Genomic DNA, 18,376 nt, shown 5'->3' with positions numbered 1-18,376 from the left:
CACTCAACTTTCAACCATAACATAGCATGTGGACATGACATTTTTTTCTTTTATTTTTCTACAAAAGATGCAAAATCATGCAAGCATTTAATGTTATATCAATTTTCTAATTCAATGTATTTATTGGTTTCGTTTAAATGTGTTTTTCCATGATGTTATAGGTTTTGGTACAAAATTGGATGAAGAAGAAAACAATTAATTTTGTTTCGGGAAAGAAAAAAAATCTAACAACTAATTACTAACATTTGACATTAAAAAAACATTTGTTTTATACGATATCTTTTTTCTTAATTAAATATATAACTTTTAAACTATGATAATCAATAAAATCTTATGTCTTTCATTTTAAATATTATTCAAGACATTTTGCTAATTCCCTAAAAAAAAGACATTTTGCAAATTAAAAATAGAAAATAATTGACATTTTAAGGATCTACACTAACAAGTTTTTTTAAGATAAAAATAAAATTTATGGAGAAAAAAAAGTAGGGGATGTAAATCTAACCCGATAAAAAATTAGGGACATAAATCGAATCCAAAAAAAGAGCCAACACGGTCTTTTCTATTCATTTCAGTGATAGTCTTTGTCCCAATTGTTGTTTTTATCATCTTGAATTTCATTTGAAAATATTATGACATTTAATTAAATGAACTTTGTTCATTGATATGACCACATATGCTAAAATTTATTTGTGATAAAATATTTCTAAGTATACAACAATGCCTTAAACTTTGGTAAAAAAATGCCTTAATTTTTTTTACTAAAGCCTTAAATATTATACTATCTACATTATATTTTTTCAGCTTATTATAGAAGTTTCTTATTCATAGCACCATCATCACTTATTATAATTTACAATTTTTTGTCTTGGACCATGAGAATTGCTACAAAAAAAAAAAATTAAGCAAATTTGTTGCTAATTTTTAAAAAGTTACTTTGAAATTAAACCAAGATTGTATTCCCATTTTTTATTAATATGGAATTTATATTTATATTGTTAATATATTTCATGCAGTGACCTTTAACCACATAAATATGATTAATACCGGTATTCAATTGAAATTAAATTTAAATTATAAACATTTGTGAAGTAATTAATTTTTTACCTCTCAAAATAGGAATTTTTTCATTGTGAAAAAAAATATTTTTGTTGTAAAGGACTCTTTGTATACCGGAGTTTGATCGAAAGATTGTTCTACTGAAAAATCAAACTCGGGTTTCCTAATTAATTTGGAACTCACTAACCACTTGAGTTCAATCACATTACAATCAATGTTTTGTTAGTAAAAATATTTCAAATAATTCTAATTTCATAATTCATATTAATGCTCAAATAAATTTTACAGTCCTATAATTGCAACTCGGTTGGAAGCTCCATTGAAATTGATATGCATGTGTCAATGTTCAAACTTATACCCCTCATTGTGTGAATTTAACCACTGGAGTACTTGAGAAAAAAGATACAAAATATCTCATGAGTATATTTTTCTAATTGCTCTAATTTATATAAACGGAAAGGATATTCTCTCCAAAAAAATAATGGAAATGATATATTATAAAAACCATTTTTAAATATGAATGTCATGAGTGTTGTATGTTTTAGGAGTTTATGAAAATAGAAAGAAGATGCTAATACCAATATTGAATAAATAAATGTTAATTTTTTTAGAGGATAAATAAATGTTGATTATTAATTGTTGTAGATTCAAACAAAATCACCACGATGTTAAATTAAAAAATTAAATAAATAAAACAAGAAATTTTGTTCATGTGGTTAATTAGCTCCATCAACGACGAATTATTATGGAAAACATGAGTTTGATTCTAGGTGGAACAATTAATGGTCAAACTTTACTAACCTCCCAACTTAATTTAAGATTACTAGGACCCCTTTACCTTTAAAGCCATAGGGTTAACACCATAATAAACAGTGGTGGGCCTAATAGAGAATAATGTTTATGAAACGACTCTCTTCACTTTTATACAGATCTAATTAAATAAATTATTTTAAAATAAATAAGTGTTGTTGGAATATAACAATATAGTTATTTGTGGAACTCATTTGTTGAAGAAATTACATTCTTATTAAGTATTATTATTAAAAGATAATTGAGTAATGTGTATAAGCGACTCATTCAAAATCTCAAATTGGCAAGAGCTTTTATTCATACAAATTTAATACATGTTTCATTTAAAATTAATGTTTGTAAGAAATACATGACATCTAAAAACTTAGAAAAAATAGTTCATAATTTTCTTACTACCGGGGATCATACATTTAGTTTAATCATCACTTTAGACTAAAAGAAACCACATAAGTGATATTGACACCACATCTTCACCTTAAATCTTAAGACATTAGATATATTATGTTGCTCAACATCTACTCTTGAATTCAAATGTTGAACTTTTACTCACATTTGACACAATAACAACTCTCCCACTCGCGCTTCCGATACAAAGTCGAACCGAGTTTTGTTACGACCGTTGGAATTTATGGGGGAACTCACGGTGGTGTGGATCGATCCATTGGAGCTAGAGCAATCATCCAAGTGAGAATGATATTACATTTTCACCGAATATTTAAGGTATTAAGTATATGAGTCTTCCAACTTATATGTTGTCCAGCCTCCACTCTTTTATTCAATGTTGAAATGTAACTTACACTTGATACATACAACATTTTTTTTACTTAAGTATGCTTGAATTCTAGCCCGTGCTTGGCACGGGTATCCATACTAGTTTTATAAAAATAAAAAGACAACTATGTTGCTGAAAAATTCAAATTTTGAATGTTTTGCGATACAAATGAATAACCTACAGCCACTCAAAGGGTCTGTTTGGTAAGGCCACCAAAAGAGCTTATAGCTTATAGCTTATAGCTTATAGCTTATAAGCTCATTTGACAAAATAAGCTCTGTTTGGTAACTTTTTTTACAATGAGCTTATAGCTTATTTCACGAATTTCAACGAGCTTATAAGCTATTTTTCAGAAGCTATTCCAAGTAGCGTTTGAGCTTATAGCTTATAGCGTCTCACTTTTAATTCCAGTTTTACCCTTATTATTTTTATTAAAACCCACATATACCCTTTATGATTTATTTATGACCACACACCTTCACTGAGTCCCGTACGATTTATTTAGTTTCATTAAGCAATCGTTACATTTTTTTCTTCACAAATAATTGCATTTATGTTCCTTATAACTGAATTTTATATGAATGTATGTGGTTGCTTCCGTTTTTTTTTTCTGGGTACAAATCTAGTTGCTTACATTAGTATGGCTTATGAAAAATATATATTTTTTATGTCATTTTTTATGTCATTTAGTTGCTTACATTAGTATGACTTATGAAAAATATATATTTTTTGTCATTTATGAAAGAATGTTCATCTACTTTAGGTAAACTGCATAATTTATTTTTTATACGTATAAAAATAAAAAACTGAAATGAAATGATTTTTTTTTAGGAATGAAATGAAATAAACTAAAAAAAAAACTTTACTGAAAAATTAATTTAATAATATATAAAATATATCTTCAATTAAAAATTTACTTATTAAATATTTAAAACATTAATTGATATAAAGTTTTTATGAATTAAAATGTCTTTTTATGTCATTTTACATTTATCAGCTAGTTGAACCGCTAATTTTACCAAACACTCTAATTAGCTTATCAGCTATCAGCTATCAGCTAAAAGCTATCAGCTAGCTTATCAGCTAAAAGCTATCAGCTAGCTTATCAGCTAGCTTATCAGCTATCCGCTATTTTTACCAAACAGAGCCAAAGACTCAAGTGTTGAAAACGGCCACTCAAAGACTCAAGTGTTGAAAAATTGCTAGATGTAGGAGTACTATTTAAAGGATTATACGAACAATTTTAAAAAATAAATACATATATATCTAATGCACCCTCTCGCTACCATTATAAACAAAATTTTCAAAAATGAATACATATATATCTAATACACCTTCTCGTTACTATTATAAACAAAATTTAACATTTTAGATTTAATTCAAAATTTAACCAAATAATTTTTGTTTTTTTTTAAGGACCAAATAATTTTTGTTGTTGACAGAATAATGTGTATTATATTCTATCAGTAGTAATGTGTATTTGACTCTCAATTTATTTTGAAACAAAAAAAAAAAAAATTCAATTTATTTCAAAGTAAATGTAGAATGCCATTCGTAGTAATGTGTATTTGACTCTCAATTTATTTTGAAACAAAAAAAAAAAAAAATTCAATTTATTTCAAAGTAAATGTAGAATGCCATTCGGAGAATAATTTTTGTTGTTGACAGAATAATGTGTATTATATTCTATCAGTAGTAATGTGTATTTGACTCTCAATTTATTTTGAAACAAAAAAAAAAAAATTCAATTTATTTCAAAGTAAACGTAGAATGCCAACGGGTTATGCGGAATATAAAACACCCTAGCTCAGTATAGCAAATTTTGTTTCTTCTGATGTGAAGAGCAAATTTTGAGGAAAAAGCAAAAAATCGGGGCATTCGGAGAATCGAACTCCGGACCTCTCGCACCCAAAGCGAGAATCATACCACTAGACCAAATGCCCGATGATGTTCTGTACTTGTTGTATAAATATTTATACCAAGTACCTAATTCAGAGTTCAGGTGTCATGTTTTGCCAGGTCAGCAACGATAGACCACCCAGTCAAGGTTACAAATAGATGGCTGAAGCATTTTCTCAAACGGATAAGATGATTGAGATACACATGAATTGAATTAACTTGAGTTTGAGAATAAATTATGGATACTAAAATTTCTGAAGCATGCCACAATATATGTGTGCATACTGCACTGTGGGGCATACGATTCATATCCATTAGTGGTAAATAATCCGAACAATTTTGTATCCAAACAAAATAAAATAAGATGAACAGTTTTTTAATACGAAAGTTTAAGTGAGTTGAATTATTTGCATCCCAAGAGTAAGATTATACATCAAGGCTCAAAAACGCATCCATAAACACTCACAAATCATCTGTGATGAATATCTTTATGCCGACAGCAGAAGTTACACACAGAGTTACGAAATATTAGTCCAACTCCTTACCAATCAAACGTTTTAATCGGCAACATGAACAAATTTTAGTTGTACGTACTACGTAATTTAGAACGCATATATTACACACGCAAAAGAAAAAGGACGTATTACATGGATGATGGATTAATTTAGGATGAACAAAAGTAAAAAAAGAAAATAGTATTATCATTTGTAAACGTGCAATTAAAATCAAATAACATATTATATTTTTAAGGTTATTTTAGGCTAATTAGTTAATTCCTAAACTTTATTCAATATTTTGTTGCAAATTTTGTGTATATTTCAAAATATTTTGATATAAATATTGTGGTAGTATCTTAATTTTTTTTTTTTTGACAAAATGGTAGTATCTTAATTGTTAAATGAGATTGAATCTCATTCCAAAAGTTAGCTTAAAGGATGATAATAACAAAATATAAACATATTTATATGTTCAACAATTCGGAAACCTAAGTAATGTGAGACTAAAAACAAATGAGAAATGTTAACGAGTGCTCCGGAGACATTCGTTAGCAAAACTCAAAACAAATTCACAAACAACTTCAAAACCATTTTCAACCTGTCATTTTTAATGATTTACTCAAACATGAGTCCGCATTTTTACTCTTTGAATTTTTGCAAGTTCCCTCTAAATATTTAAGACATTGTCAAACATTAAATGTTAGCATTTTTTCAATTAGATTAGAATTCAAGTCTCATTGCCTTAGTATCTGATAAATCTTAATCTAAGATGTACTCCAAAATCATACTAACATAAACGAGCACACAATTTTAGTACTTTGTACAGTTAGATGAATGAATGTTAGTTTTATGTTAGTTGTATATGATGTCTGTGTGAAACTCTGTGGTATGCAGTAGTAGTATACATATCATGGATTTGATTCTTTGATGCAGGGGAATATACGTTTCAGGAATTTGAAGAGTATAGCAGTGAGTCAGAACTCAGAAAGCATAAATGCATGTCAACGCTAGGTAGCTTGGAAGCTATGCTTTTTTTTTTTTTTTGAAAAAGCAAAGAAGATTTTATTAAGCTTGGAAGCCATGTTAATGTCAGCTTGTGCTGCGTCTATCACCACAATACAGCTGGGAATAATAAACATCAAAAGCGTGTGGTGTAATCCTCCAGATTCAACAAATCAATTTACTACTTGCACTTTTATATCGTGATACTACACAGCAATTAAATTCAAAATAAACAAAATTAATACAGTAATAAAGAAGAAATAAAATATAGATCATGCTAGTTTGTGTTTTTGGATGATCTAATATGAAAAATATAAAAAAATAAATATAAAAAAATAATCTTGTTGAATTTTTTTTCCTACACTTTTTATTATTTTTTAACAAATCAAAATGAATTATATCAACAATAAAATGTATTTCTCAAAGCATAAGATAAGATGTATTAAAGAAAAGCACAATGTTCTTACAGATAGAGCACAAATGATAAAGAGAAAAAGGAAAGAGTGTTGTTGCTTGTAGCAATGTCCAAACACGAGAAAAGACTAAACCGCTAACCATGATAACTTAAAGGGGACTGCTATGGTGCAGTTGTTTTTATGACTTTTCTGGAAAAGTCGCTTATGTGGCTTAATGGAAGAGTGCCACGTGGATATCTTTTTAAATCGGTTATTTGGAAAAACGATTTTAAAAAGCTTTTGTTTTATATAAAAAATATTTTTTTAATTTCTTTTTTATTTTTATTTTCATGTTTATCCCTTAGGATTGTTTTTCCTGCTCTGATACCAGGTTTGGAGTGGGGTTTTCTGCGGAATTTTCTCGAACTTCTTTTAACATTTGTTCGATTTTAAATAATCCTTGAAAAGGTTTTAAGAGTGTTTTAGCTCTTTGTTTTTGTATCTGAGTAAGATTTTCTAAATCTTCTGTATCTCTTAATAGATCTTCAATATATTCTATATGATATATAACAAATTCTCTAGAATTGTAAAGAGTTTGTTTAAAAACAATTCTTTCATAATACAATTCTATTTCAGAGACTATGTCTTTTAGCCTTTTCTTGAAGAGTCTTAATTCTGTTATAAGATCTAATCCAGGCATATCTAATTGTTGATTCTCCAGCGGAGGTTTTCTTGTTCTAACATTTGATCAGTTTTTATTTGTTTTAACATTTTTTCGATTTTTTCTAAACCTTGAAAGGGTTCTAAAAGTCTTTTTGCTTTTTCTTGCTGAATACTTGTAAGAGTATTCGAGTCTTCTATTTCTTCTAATAAATTAGAAATATAACCTACGTGGTAGATTATTAAATCTTGTGAAGCAAAAAGAATTTGTTTTAATATAATTCTTGTATTTTGATAATTTATTTCAGAAATTATTTCTTCTAGTCTTTGCTTATAGAGTTGTAACTCTGTTTTTAGATTTAATCCAGGCATTTTGACTTTTTATAGTCTTTGATTAATCTTATTAACCTGTATTGATAGAGTTTTTATAGAATCATGCAGATCCTTAAGCTCTTTTTCTCTGCTTATTTCGAAATCCTTCCTAGGGGGTTCGAATGAAGTGTTATTTGAGGATGAGACATCATCTTCAAATATAGTTTGAGAACTTAATGATTTATTAAAATCCTTTTGATCTTTGTTTGGTGATGTTATTCGAAGACTTTGGCTTCTAAACAATGGTTTTTCTGTTTCTTCAAACATATTCTTTTCTGCTTCTATCAAAGAAAAACTATTTCTTGTGATATCTTTAAATATTGGTGTTTCCAAAGTAATTAATGGTGTAAATAATTCATCAATATGAATTGTTTCTTTTCCTATGAATTCTATGCTATGATGTGAATTACTCAAAGCATAATTAATTCTATAATAAATTGTAAAAGGATGATTACCCTCTTTCATAAATGTTGAATCTTTTAGTTTATAATGAAAAACTATAGATTTATTCAAATCTATATCTTTTAGGGATAATCCCATCTGTAAATTTATATCAAATTTTATCTTTCCATATTTTAGATTGCATTTTCCTTTTGCAATTACTGCTTGTTTTTTATTTCTAATTCTAGAATCTTCTAGAGCTATTTCTAACGGTGAATCAATACCTTTCATGAAGGTACTTTTGATTAGAATTTGAATGGTTGATATATGAATATAACCAATCTTTTTTCTCTCGTTCTCAGAAAATTTTCCAAGTCTTTTATCGATTTGTTGTTTATTTATAGTTGATATAACTATTTTTCCATTAGTTGTTTCAATTGGAATTGCTTCCTCTCCTACCATTATTCCGAATTTTAGAATATTTTTTCTTGACAGAAATTCCTTAAGTTTACTAAACTTTCTTTTAAAATTTTCTTCAGCAGTTAAAGATAAATCTGCTTCTTCAATTTTATTATCTATTATGCTATCAGCATGATAACTAGATGTTCCTTCAAAATATGAAACTTCAGACATATTTTATAATAATTCTTGATAAATTCATACCTGATTTTTCTTCAGAAATATGGGTTGTTTTGCTTCAGCAATCTGATCTTCTTCAGCAGTTTTTTCTGCTTGTGTTGAGTTTATCCCAACTCAGGGCGAATTCCTCCAGAGTATTACCTCAAGAATTCTCAACTATAGTGTTTTACCACTATAGGACCACTAGTTCTAAAAACTAAGAGGCAAGCTCATATCAAACGATATAACTTATATTGCTTCAAAACATGGTGGTTACAAATGAGCTTCGAGGCTCTTATTTATAGGATGAGAGACTCACAAGTTGGCCTTCATAGTTGGCACAACGTCTCTTTCCTTTACAGCACACGGAAAAGAAATGACATGACAGAAAAAGAAAACGACAAAGAAAATTATATTACATAATTGCCTTAGAGATAAGGCTTATCTCTAAATGGGTCCCATGCCCACTAATTTTCTACATTTTCTTCGTTGTTTGGTGAAACGTCACTGTCATACAACGATTCTTTGTCTGCCACGTTATTTATGTCTTTTGCACACCACTTGCATTGGTGTCCTTTGTATTTTTGAAAGTGTCGGCAGCACTCTTGTTGGATTGGGTCGGGTAGACGGCCCAAGTCTGCTTCAAGCCCACTAAAGTTTTCTTCGAACTTTAGAATTTGCTGAAGGTGTTCTTCTCTTGCTTGCTTCCTTGAGTCACTATAGACTAGAAAGCTTTCCTTTGCAGTAATTACCCTGAAGTTTGGTAATTTTACTCCAAATCTGATGAGAGTATCATAGAATTTTTCCATTTGATGCAGAAAACATTCTGGTCTTGGATCTACGTCTCTTCCATCATTTGTTGGATATGAATGGTTTGAAATACCAATCTTGATTAAGTGTCTGGCTTTAATAACTTCATCATCTTCAAACCATGGATAGGTTGAAGTAAAAGATAAAAAGAACTCTTTACCTTTTGCGAAGCTATTGTTGAACTTATAAGCGATTTCGCCTATATCTTTTGGAAGAAGTTCTAGTTCATGGATTTTTCTTCCTGCATCTTCTTGAAGATACATTGTTTTAATCATTCCACAATCATAGAATGACCTGACTAACTCTTTGCCTACGCCTGGGACTGTTACAGCTTTTACTTCTATCCCGTTGTTGCTGGGATAAAAACATTCTGTTTTTAATTCTTCTGAGTAGTTGGTTAACCATCTCCAGTTTTTGTAGTAGTCTCCAATGGTGACTTTTTTTAACAAATTTACTTTCTCCATAGATAATTCTATCTACAGATATTTTCTTCTTAGCCTCCATTTTTGATGGTTGGACAATGTTGCTTGCTGTTGCAACTTCCTTGTAAACAGCGTTGTAGGCTGTTTTTGCTTCTTCAAGGGTCTCATATCCTTTGTATCTGACATTTTTGCCGTTTGTATGTAACTTTGTGGTTTCCCAGTTTTGGTAGATACCTTTCATAGGTCCATCAAAAATCACATAAGCTTTCTTTTTGCCTCCAAGTTGGCTGTCAATCTTTTGGCTTGTTTGTTGATCAATGGATTCTTTTTCTTTTCCATTTTTTCTTTCATCTTCTTCGACTTTATCAGCCCAAGATGTTTTTGGTAAATCTGCAAGGACAGTTGTTGAAGATTTCCATCCTTTTGGTTCTATTGACTCAATTGGGATGTTTGACTCTTTTGGAGCTGAATATTTTACATAGTAGTTGAATTTTCCAGAGTCTTGACCTAGCAGATCCCAGTTTTCACTGTTTTTTGATTATGAAACTGTTGATGTTTCTTTTTTACAAAGTTTTTCAAGATTTTGAATTGTTAATATCATCTCCCCCTCTTCAGAAAGAAGAGTTTCTAGACGATTTTTTGCAGAGGCAATTTGCTCCTGCTTTTGCCTGAGAGAATTCTGTAATGTCTTTATAGCTGCTTCCATTCTCTTGTCAATGCATCTGCAAAGCAATTCTTTTCAGATTTTATATATTCAATATATGGGTGAAACGGTTGGAGTTTCATCTGCCATCTTACAAGTCTTCCATATTTATAATTGACGCGAAGGTCATATTTCCAAAATCCAGTTACATATTTGGAATCTGTTCTTAGTAAAAATCTGGTTGGAATTAATTCCATTTGCCATTTTGTTAAAACTTTAACACAACTCAATGTTTCTAATTCATGAATTGGATATCTTGTTTCGGTATCTGTAAATGATCCTGAAACATATTTACAAAGTAAAAGATCTTCATCTTTTATCTTATTTTTAATATTTTCATGAGAATAATCAATCTTAGTATCTTTTGATACTAATTTTTCTGATGAATCAGAGAGTTTGTCCAATTTCTCTTTCGAGCTACTAGACTTAGCGTACTGGGTTGCTCCAGTATCTTTCATTCCTTGTTGATGGGTTACATCATCAACATAGTTTCCCGAATCATCAAGATTCAGTATCGCTTTACCATTAGGTAGAGCTCTCATACAACCTGCCCAGGTTGTTTTATCAGCATCAATCTCAACAATTAAAAAATCATTTTCTGTTGGATTGTATAAGCTGGGTAAAACTTTAATTTTTCTTTTAATAGTTTTTACAGTTAGAGTATCTTGTTCAGTCCATGACCATGGAACTTTCTCAGATATCTTTTTCTGTAAAATCTTTCTTTCAGTTGCCAAATTTTTGAAAAATCCTTCATTGGCAATATAATTCAAACATCCTAAAAATCTTTGAATTTGTTTTCGGTCTTTCAATTCATCAGGGAAAGCTTGGATCTTTTCCTGAACATGTGGAGATAAATCGAGGGTGCCATTTTCTTTAAAAATAAGGCCTAAATATTCGATTTCCTTTTTGGCTAATTGTGATTTCTTTTTTGAAATAACAATTCCCTTTTCTGAAATTCTGTTTAAAACAATTTCTACATCTTTAAGATGTTGTTCTTTAGTTCCTTTTGTAAAAACTAAAATATCATCAATATATGCCAAACATATATGTTCTAATCCTCTAAGAGCATTATCCATAAATCTTTGGTATATAGATGGTGCTTGTTTTAGTCCAAATGGAAGAACATTCCATTGGTAGTGTCCTTGTGGACATGAAAAAGCTGTTAAAGGCTTAGTTCCTTCTGAAAGTCTGATTTGATAGTATCCTGATTTTGCATCAAAAGATGAAAACCAATCACATCCTTTTATTTTTTGCAAAATATAATCCTTTCGTGGTAATTTATAAGAATCTCCGATTGTAGCATCATTGAGTTTCTTATAATTTATCACCATTCTAGCTTTTCCTCTTTTTATTTCATTGTGATTTGTCACATAAAAAGCGGGTGCTGAATGTGGACTTGCAGATGGAGTAATTAACTTCTTTTCTTGAAGTTCTTTTATATCCTTTTGAAATTCTAATTTATCTTGCACTGAATAAGGCATTTTATATTTTACATTAATTTCCTTATTAGGATCTCGTAATTTGATGGTAACAAGTTCATGATTTGTATTTTTCAGATTATCCAAAGGATCTTCTGAACATACAGTATCAAGTTTTTGTTCTATTTCTTCAAGATTTAAAAAGAATTTTCCTTCTTCCCAAATACTTTTTAGGTTTATAAGATTTTCAGAAATTAATTGAATAATCTCATTTCTAGTTATAATTTTTGTTGTTATAACTTTTGTCTTTTCTTTGGGGTTTGCTAAATTCTTCCAAAGTAAAGAAATAGTTTTAACATTTTGCACAAACGGTGCATATAACTTTAAAAAGTTATTTCCAATGATTAAATCTAATCCTGAATCATGGAGATAAATTGTTGGTATGAAGAATTCATGACCTTCTATAGTAATTGAGATGTTTTTCAAAACAAACCATATTTGATGTTTTGACTTATCTGCAACAATTATTTCTTTGGGTTTTCCTAATCTTTCCCAATTTCTTGATATGTTTCGTTTTCCAAAACATAATGTTGCGCCTGTATCTAAATAGGCTAAAATCTCCTTCTTACGAAGTTTTATTTTAATAAAGGTAGCACTAGGGTTTCCTTTACTCAAAATCTTGGTTTTGCTCATCTTCGGAATCTGTACAAAGTTCATAGAAACTTTGTTGCTCCCAATCAGAATCTGAGTCTGATTCTACTGGTTCATAACCTATTCTATAGATCATGTTTAAAACTTGTTTCTTTTCTTTAGAAACTTTCTTTGGACATTCATTAGCATAATGTCCTGTTTCATGGCATAACCAACATGTACATGATTTTTTACCTTTAGGACAGGTTTTATTTTTCCTAGGGTATTCTCTTTTTCTTCTATAGAATTTTTTCTTCCTATGTTTCTTTTTATCATAGGAAAATCTTTTAAATTTCTTTCTTCTAGGATATTTTCTTCTTTTCCTAGTTTTTTCACAACCATATGCTCCAATTTTTCCTTGGATTCTATCGCAGCACAAACCTATTCGTGCATCTCGTTTTGATTGTTTCTTTAGGCATTGTTCTTGCATCCAATTTCTAAGAATAGAAATTCTAGCTCCTAAAGTATTTTTAACCGTTCCTGAGGATACTGCACTGTTAAATTCGTTTTGAATTATTTGGGACATAGACATAGGTAATTTTTGGTAAAATAATTCGACAACCTTTTGGTTTTCTCTAGTGTCTTTATTTAAATCATAATATAATTGTGAAAATTCACAAATATAATTTTCTATGTAACAAGGATTACATATGGATAAATTCATTATTCTCCATAATTTTTCAGTGTTAAAGGCGGTATTTGAATCTACCGTATCTTGCCATCCTTTGAATTCATTTAAAAGCCATTCAAAGATTTTATTAATCATTCCCATACTGTTTTCTGCAGTTTGTTCTTCTTCAGGTTTTTCGGCCAGAAATTTATATGCATTACCTTCCGTTCTACACAAAAGATAGTTAAAAATTTGTTTTGGGCTTAGACCTTTTAAATCACTATCTAACTGTATTTGGATAGTATTTTTATTATACCAATTTCTTATGGCTTGAACAAGATTGTCAACACAATCAATATTTAAAATTCCACTTCCATCGTTTACACTATGTTTGGGAATATAACTCATAGGAATTTTTTGGTATTTAGCTTGGGAAAATTCCCTATGGAATTCTGTATTCCAATTATAAGAGGGTCCTCTTTTTGTTCCTGAGCTTTCGCCCATTTCTAATTGTTCTATTTTAACGAAATTTCCATCGTCTTTTGAATCATCATCGGAACTAAAGTCGTAGATAATATCTTCTAGATCTTTAGGTTCAGGTTCTTCCTTAATGGAATCTTTCTCACTTATGTCTAAAGTAGCCATAAGTTGATCTAATTTTTCGAGTTGATACTCTATATTTTCTTCTATACTCATTTCTTATAGTTAGAAAATAGAGTTTTTTCAATTTCTTCAATCTTTTCCTTATTCTTCCCCCCTTCTTGAAGAGAAAGATGTTGTTTACAACAGTTTTTTATTAGATAATTAATCATATCAGTGATATTGTTTAACTGAGGATTAAAAGAATGATATATATGAGGATATTTATTCTCATTTTTATTGTAACACGGAAAATCTTTTTCCATATTTACCCAAGTTTCATGGGGTCTTTCTAATCCTTGCTCATAATCTTTTGTAAACAAATTATTTTGTTTATAGATTTGAGGTAAGGTTTCAAGAAAAGAAATCTGTCTTTCAAATCTCTCATTTAATTTCTTGGTTTCGTCAATCAAAGCTTTAACTCTAGTTGTCAGGGTATTATTTTCTTCACTCATCTAGCTAATTCTTTAAGTTTATTCCTTAAATCTTGAGCTAATCCTTTATATTCATTATATAAAAAATGATCTATATTTTCATGGCTTTCATATAAATATTTATCTAAAAAATATTCAGCCGTTGTATCACACCATCTAATTTGTGCTTTAACTAGTGTAATATCTTGATAGTTTGGACATAAAATAAAGGGTTGTAAAATACACTTCCCTGTTGGTCCTTTAATAAATTCCATTTTTATTTAGACTTTTAAAGCCGGTTTTCCACAAACTGATTTAAAATGTTTGACTTTATTGGAAAAGTCATTTGGGTGACTGTACCGTAGAATTCACCTAACTTAAAAGCTAAAATAACATATTTTACATTTAGCCACCAATAACAAAGTAACATAACTTTGTACCAAAAAAAAAAAAAACAAAGTAACATAACTTTAAATGAATATAGACGCCCTTTTGACTAAATATTGTGTTATTCATCTCTTATCAAATTACCCAAACGCGTGAAAATCAAATAACAAACATAAAATATCACCTTGCTTTTGAACCACACGTTAAGAAGGCAAACTGCATAAAATATCTGAAATACTTGAAGATCAACCGAAGAGAAACCAATCCAATATCGAACATGCTGCCAAATGCTGCTGAAGAAATTTCATTTAAAAAACAAGTGATTAGCTAATTATGAAGCACCGCACCCACTCACACAAAGTTGAGAGTCTTGTTTAAGGACGTCCCACATAAATAAATTGTCCTTTGATAGGAAGCCGATTTTCGAGAAGACGCCAAACAAACATAGTTCCTTCAAAAGATAAAAAATGAATTATTATTTATTTATCAAATAACTTAGTGGCTACCAACACACGTTGGCTCAGTTGGTAAGGAACGGGCCACTTCCTTGCAGAAGGTTGTGTGTTCGATTCCCTCTGCCGATGTGAGGGCAGTGTTGGTGGGTGATCTGTAAGTACCTCTATAAGTGCCCTTTGGGCCCGGAGGCGTGCCCTGACCCTGGTGGTGACCGGAGCCGAACCCACCTAAACTTTTTGTAACCAAAAAAAATAACTTAGTGGCTAGATTCACACATATTATGTGTGAAGAAGTAGGGAATCCGAGGTTCAAACCCCAAACCCTGCATAAATTTATCTCCCGTAGCTCCTTATTGAGCTACATTTACATGACATAAAAAATACTATAGTTAAAATATATCGAATAAATATTTAATACTATATGTGAAGTCTTTAACGTGCATGACTAAATAAAAAAAGTCCTTAACTTAGGAATTTGCACCATAGTGAAGCCATCCCATCCATCCACAACTCTGCTCTGCTGTGTAACCGTTCCCTCCCACGCGGCAAATCATCTTTAATTTTTTCAGCTTTTCTCAGAACTAATACTTCCCATCCTTAATTGCTTTGTACTTTTACTTACTACTCCTAATTTCATTTTCATTTTCATTTTCTCTCATCTTAGGAATTAGGAATTATCGTTCCTTTTTTTTACTATTCTATTTACTCTCCTCTCATTTACTAGTACTACCTTTTCTATCTTTTATTCTGCTATTTTCTCAAACCACAACGGTAAAAACATTCTTCAACTTATTAAAATAAATTTTCAAGCAGTTCCGGCGACGTGAACTATTAAAAATGTCATCATCGGCGGTGAGAAGCAAGAACTCCGGCGACGACGACGAAGGCAAACACTATCCTCACCCACTCGCCTCTCACAACGACGTCGTTAACGACCCTACTCTCTTTTGGGACACTCTTCGTCGCTTTCACTTTCTCATGGCTACCAAATTCATGTAACTAACTAACTAGTTTTTATTCCTTTCTTCATTTATTTTTTCAATTTATCTAAACCAAACCAAAAGTACCATTATAAATGTGATTTCATTTTGCATAGGATTCCTGTGATTGGTGGTAAGGAGCTTGATTTGCACGTTCTCTACGTGGAAGTTACAAGGAGAAGCGGTTATGAGAAGGTGAATTCTCTCCCTTCATTTATACTATTTTTTGTACTATAAATTAGATAATATTTAATAATTCAAATTTCAGGTTGTTGCAGAGAAGAAATGGAGAGAAGTAGGTAGTGTATTTAGATTCTCATCTACTACTACAAGCGCTTCTTTTGTACTAAGAAAACACTATTTGAATCTTCTTTATCATTACGAACAAGTTCACTTCTTCAAAGTTCAGGGTCCTATTTACACCCCCTCACCAGGTATTACTATTTCGCTATTTTTCTTTCATTTACAGATAATTTTAAATGAAATTCATGTGTGACATGTTAAAACTCAACTCTGTTTGATGTATATTGCAGATGCATTTTCTGGTAACAGTCCATCGTGGAAACCTGAATTAGCTATTGTTCAATATTCACCTAAGATGGTAAATTATAGTGCTGAATCTCATGATGAAGGTAATTTAATGGTTATTTATCAAGTTAGGAAAGAAAATAATTGAATTTAAATTAAGGGAAAGTAGATATTGAAATTACAGAATTGGAATCAGGATTAAGATGAATATTTCAATTTCATTGTTAGAGTTTAGACAATTTGTTGCATTTGTATTTTGTATGTCTTGAACACAATTTAATTTAATTCATTACTCATTTGTGATTCTACTAAGGAATGTGTTTGTTGTAATGCTGCTAAGAATTGAAAGTTGCTTAAGAACGAAAGTAGTTTATGATGTTAAGGAATTGTAAATTGAAATGAATGATGATGTAGAAAATTGTAGAAGTAGAAGCATGATTGTGGACTCAAGTTGAGGATTTAGGAACAATGACATAGAAATTGTAATTTTATTGATGTAACTTGTCTGCATATTTAATTTGTCATGGAACTTTTCAATGCTGAAAATTTTACTATTTGTTATGTGTGCAGTTCATGTAGACGATGATTCATGTCTTTTGGGAAAAGGAACAATAGAAGGAAAATTTGATTGTGGTTATATAGTGTCAGTGAAATTGGGTTCAGAAGTTCTCAAAGGGGTGCTTTACCATCCAGAAAAAGCGGTTTCTCCTTCATCATTGGTTACACAACACAACGGTGCCATTGAGCCATTCAATCACCAAACTCATCGCTTGGGTAGGAGGAAGAGAAGAAAAAGAAAGTGGGATCCCAACTATCCAAAGCCAAATAGGAGTGGCTATAACTTTTTCTTTGCTGAAAAGCATTACAAGCTCAAAGAACTCTACCCAAACAGAGAAAGGGAGTTTACCAAAATGATTGGTCAGTCCTGGAATAGTCTCAGCTCTGAAGAAAGAATGGTAATTAAAAGGGTCATTTCATTTGTGTGTGTTGTTTTATCCTAATTGGTCTTTACATTGTTGTTTATCTAGAATCTGGTTATCAGAGTTGAGTTACTAGTTTTGATTTGAGTAAGTTAAAATGTAGTTATATGTGTCCCTAATATTGCAGATTTACCAAAACATTGGCTTAAGGGACAAAGAAAGGTACAAAAGAGAGTTGACGGAGTACAAACAGAAAATGAAGGTTGTGCAGACAGAAGAACTCGGGCGTCCATAAATCTATTCCTTTTGGCAGCAGAAGAAGAGCTTAGAATTCTATTATAATTGGTTGACTTTTACATGCATATATTGTTGTGGATAATGGTCCACTGGTCTGAGGTTTACAGGGCTAGTGTCTTTCCTTATAAAAGATATAGTTTCATGTGGCATTTAGTTTCATGTGGCAGATCCTTTTGGTTTGTTTAACCAATCTAGTATGTACCCACTTGGTCCACATAGCGTCTCTTTGCTTAAACAGGTTTAAGTAGTGTAAGTATCTTAAGTATCATGAACTTTTTTCCCGAACTAAATGAATTTTTATAAGTTAATGTGTGTTTGATTGTGAGGTGACAAAAATTGATTTTGGGTAAATTGACTTTCTAAAATTGATTTTGTTTAAAAGCGATTTAAATTTAAATATATTAAGTAAAAGTGACCTGAAACATAAATTGTATAGAGTATAGACAAAAAACTAATCCTTGAAGTTAAAATGCTCCAAATTCTATTTCAAGTTATAATTGTTAGGTATGACTGAAATATAGACACACGTAAGGGTTTAGTCCCGCACGATTCCTCGATATTGCAATCTTGATTATGACTTACAAGTTATAACACTAAAAACACTAATTTATCAACAAGTACTCCCTCCGGTCCTATTTA

General features: G+C 30.4%; 1 protein-coding gene and 1 non-coding gene across 3 annotated transcripts; one reads left to right on the top strand and one right to left on the bottom strand.

Annotated features, from left to right (window-relative positions):
* Window positions 1–4,512: 4,512 nt before the first annotated feature.
* On the bottom strand, window positions 4,513–4,584 carry TRNAP-UGG (transfer RNA proline (anticodon UGG)). The gene has a single exon. It is a non-coding gene; the product is annotated as a tRNA-Pro (tRNA).
* A 10,921-nt stretch (window positions 4,585–15,505) lies between these two features.
* LOC146943051 (HMG (high mobility group) box protein with ARID/BRIGHT DNA-binding domain-containing protein) lies at window positions 15,506–18,045 on the top strand. 2 transcript variants are annotated; one of them, XM_085757125.1, is made up of 7 exons: window positions 15,506–15,536; window positions 15,826–16,007; window positions 16,109–16,187; window positions 16,261–16,426; window positions 16,526–16,624; window positions 17,091–17,476; window positions 17,628–18,045. In XM_085757125.1, exons 2-7 carry the CDS (start codon window positions 15,850–15,852, stop codon window positions 17,733–17,735), a joined length of 996 nt encoding a protein of 331 aa, XP_085613251.1. In that variant the 5' UTR covers window positions 15,506–15,536; window positions 15,826–15,849; the 3' UTR covers window positions 17,736–18,045. The 2 variants fall into 2 exon arrangements, with proteins under 2 accessions (XP_085613251.1, XP_085613250.1); XM_085757124.1 differs by having other exon boundaries at window positions 15,506–15,620.
* Window positions 18,046–18,376: the final 331 nt, after the last annotated feature.

Source organism: Medicago sativa, chromosome 3 (genome assembly GCF_051527215.1).
Source record: "Medicago sativa cultivar Bolivia chromosome 3, Bolivia_mono, whole genome shotgun sequence".
Classification (NCBI taxonomy): Eukaryota; Viridiplantae; Streptophyta; class Magnoliopsida; order Fabales; family Fabaceae; genus Medicago; species Medicago sativa.
The sequence above is the reverse complement of the archived record's forward strand: the minus strand, read 5'-3'. Positions and strand labels throughout refer to the sequence as shown.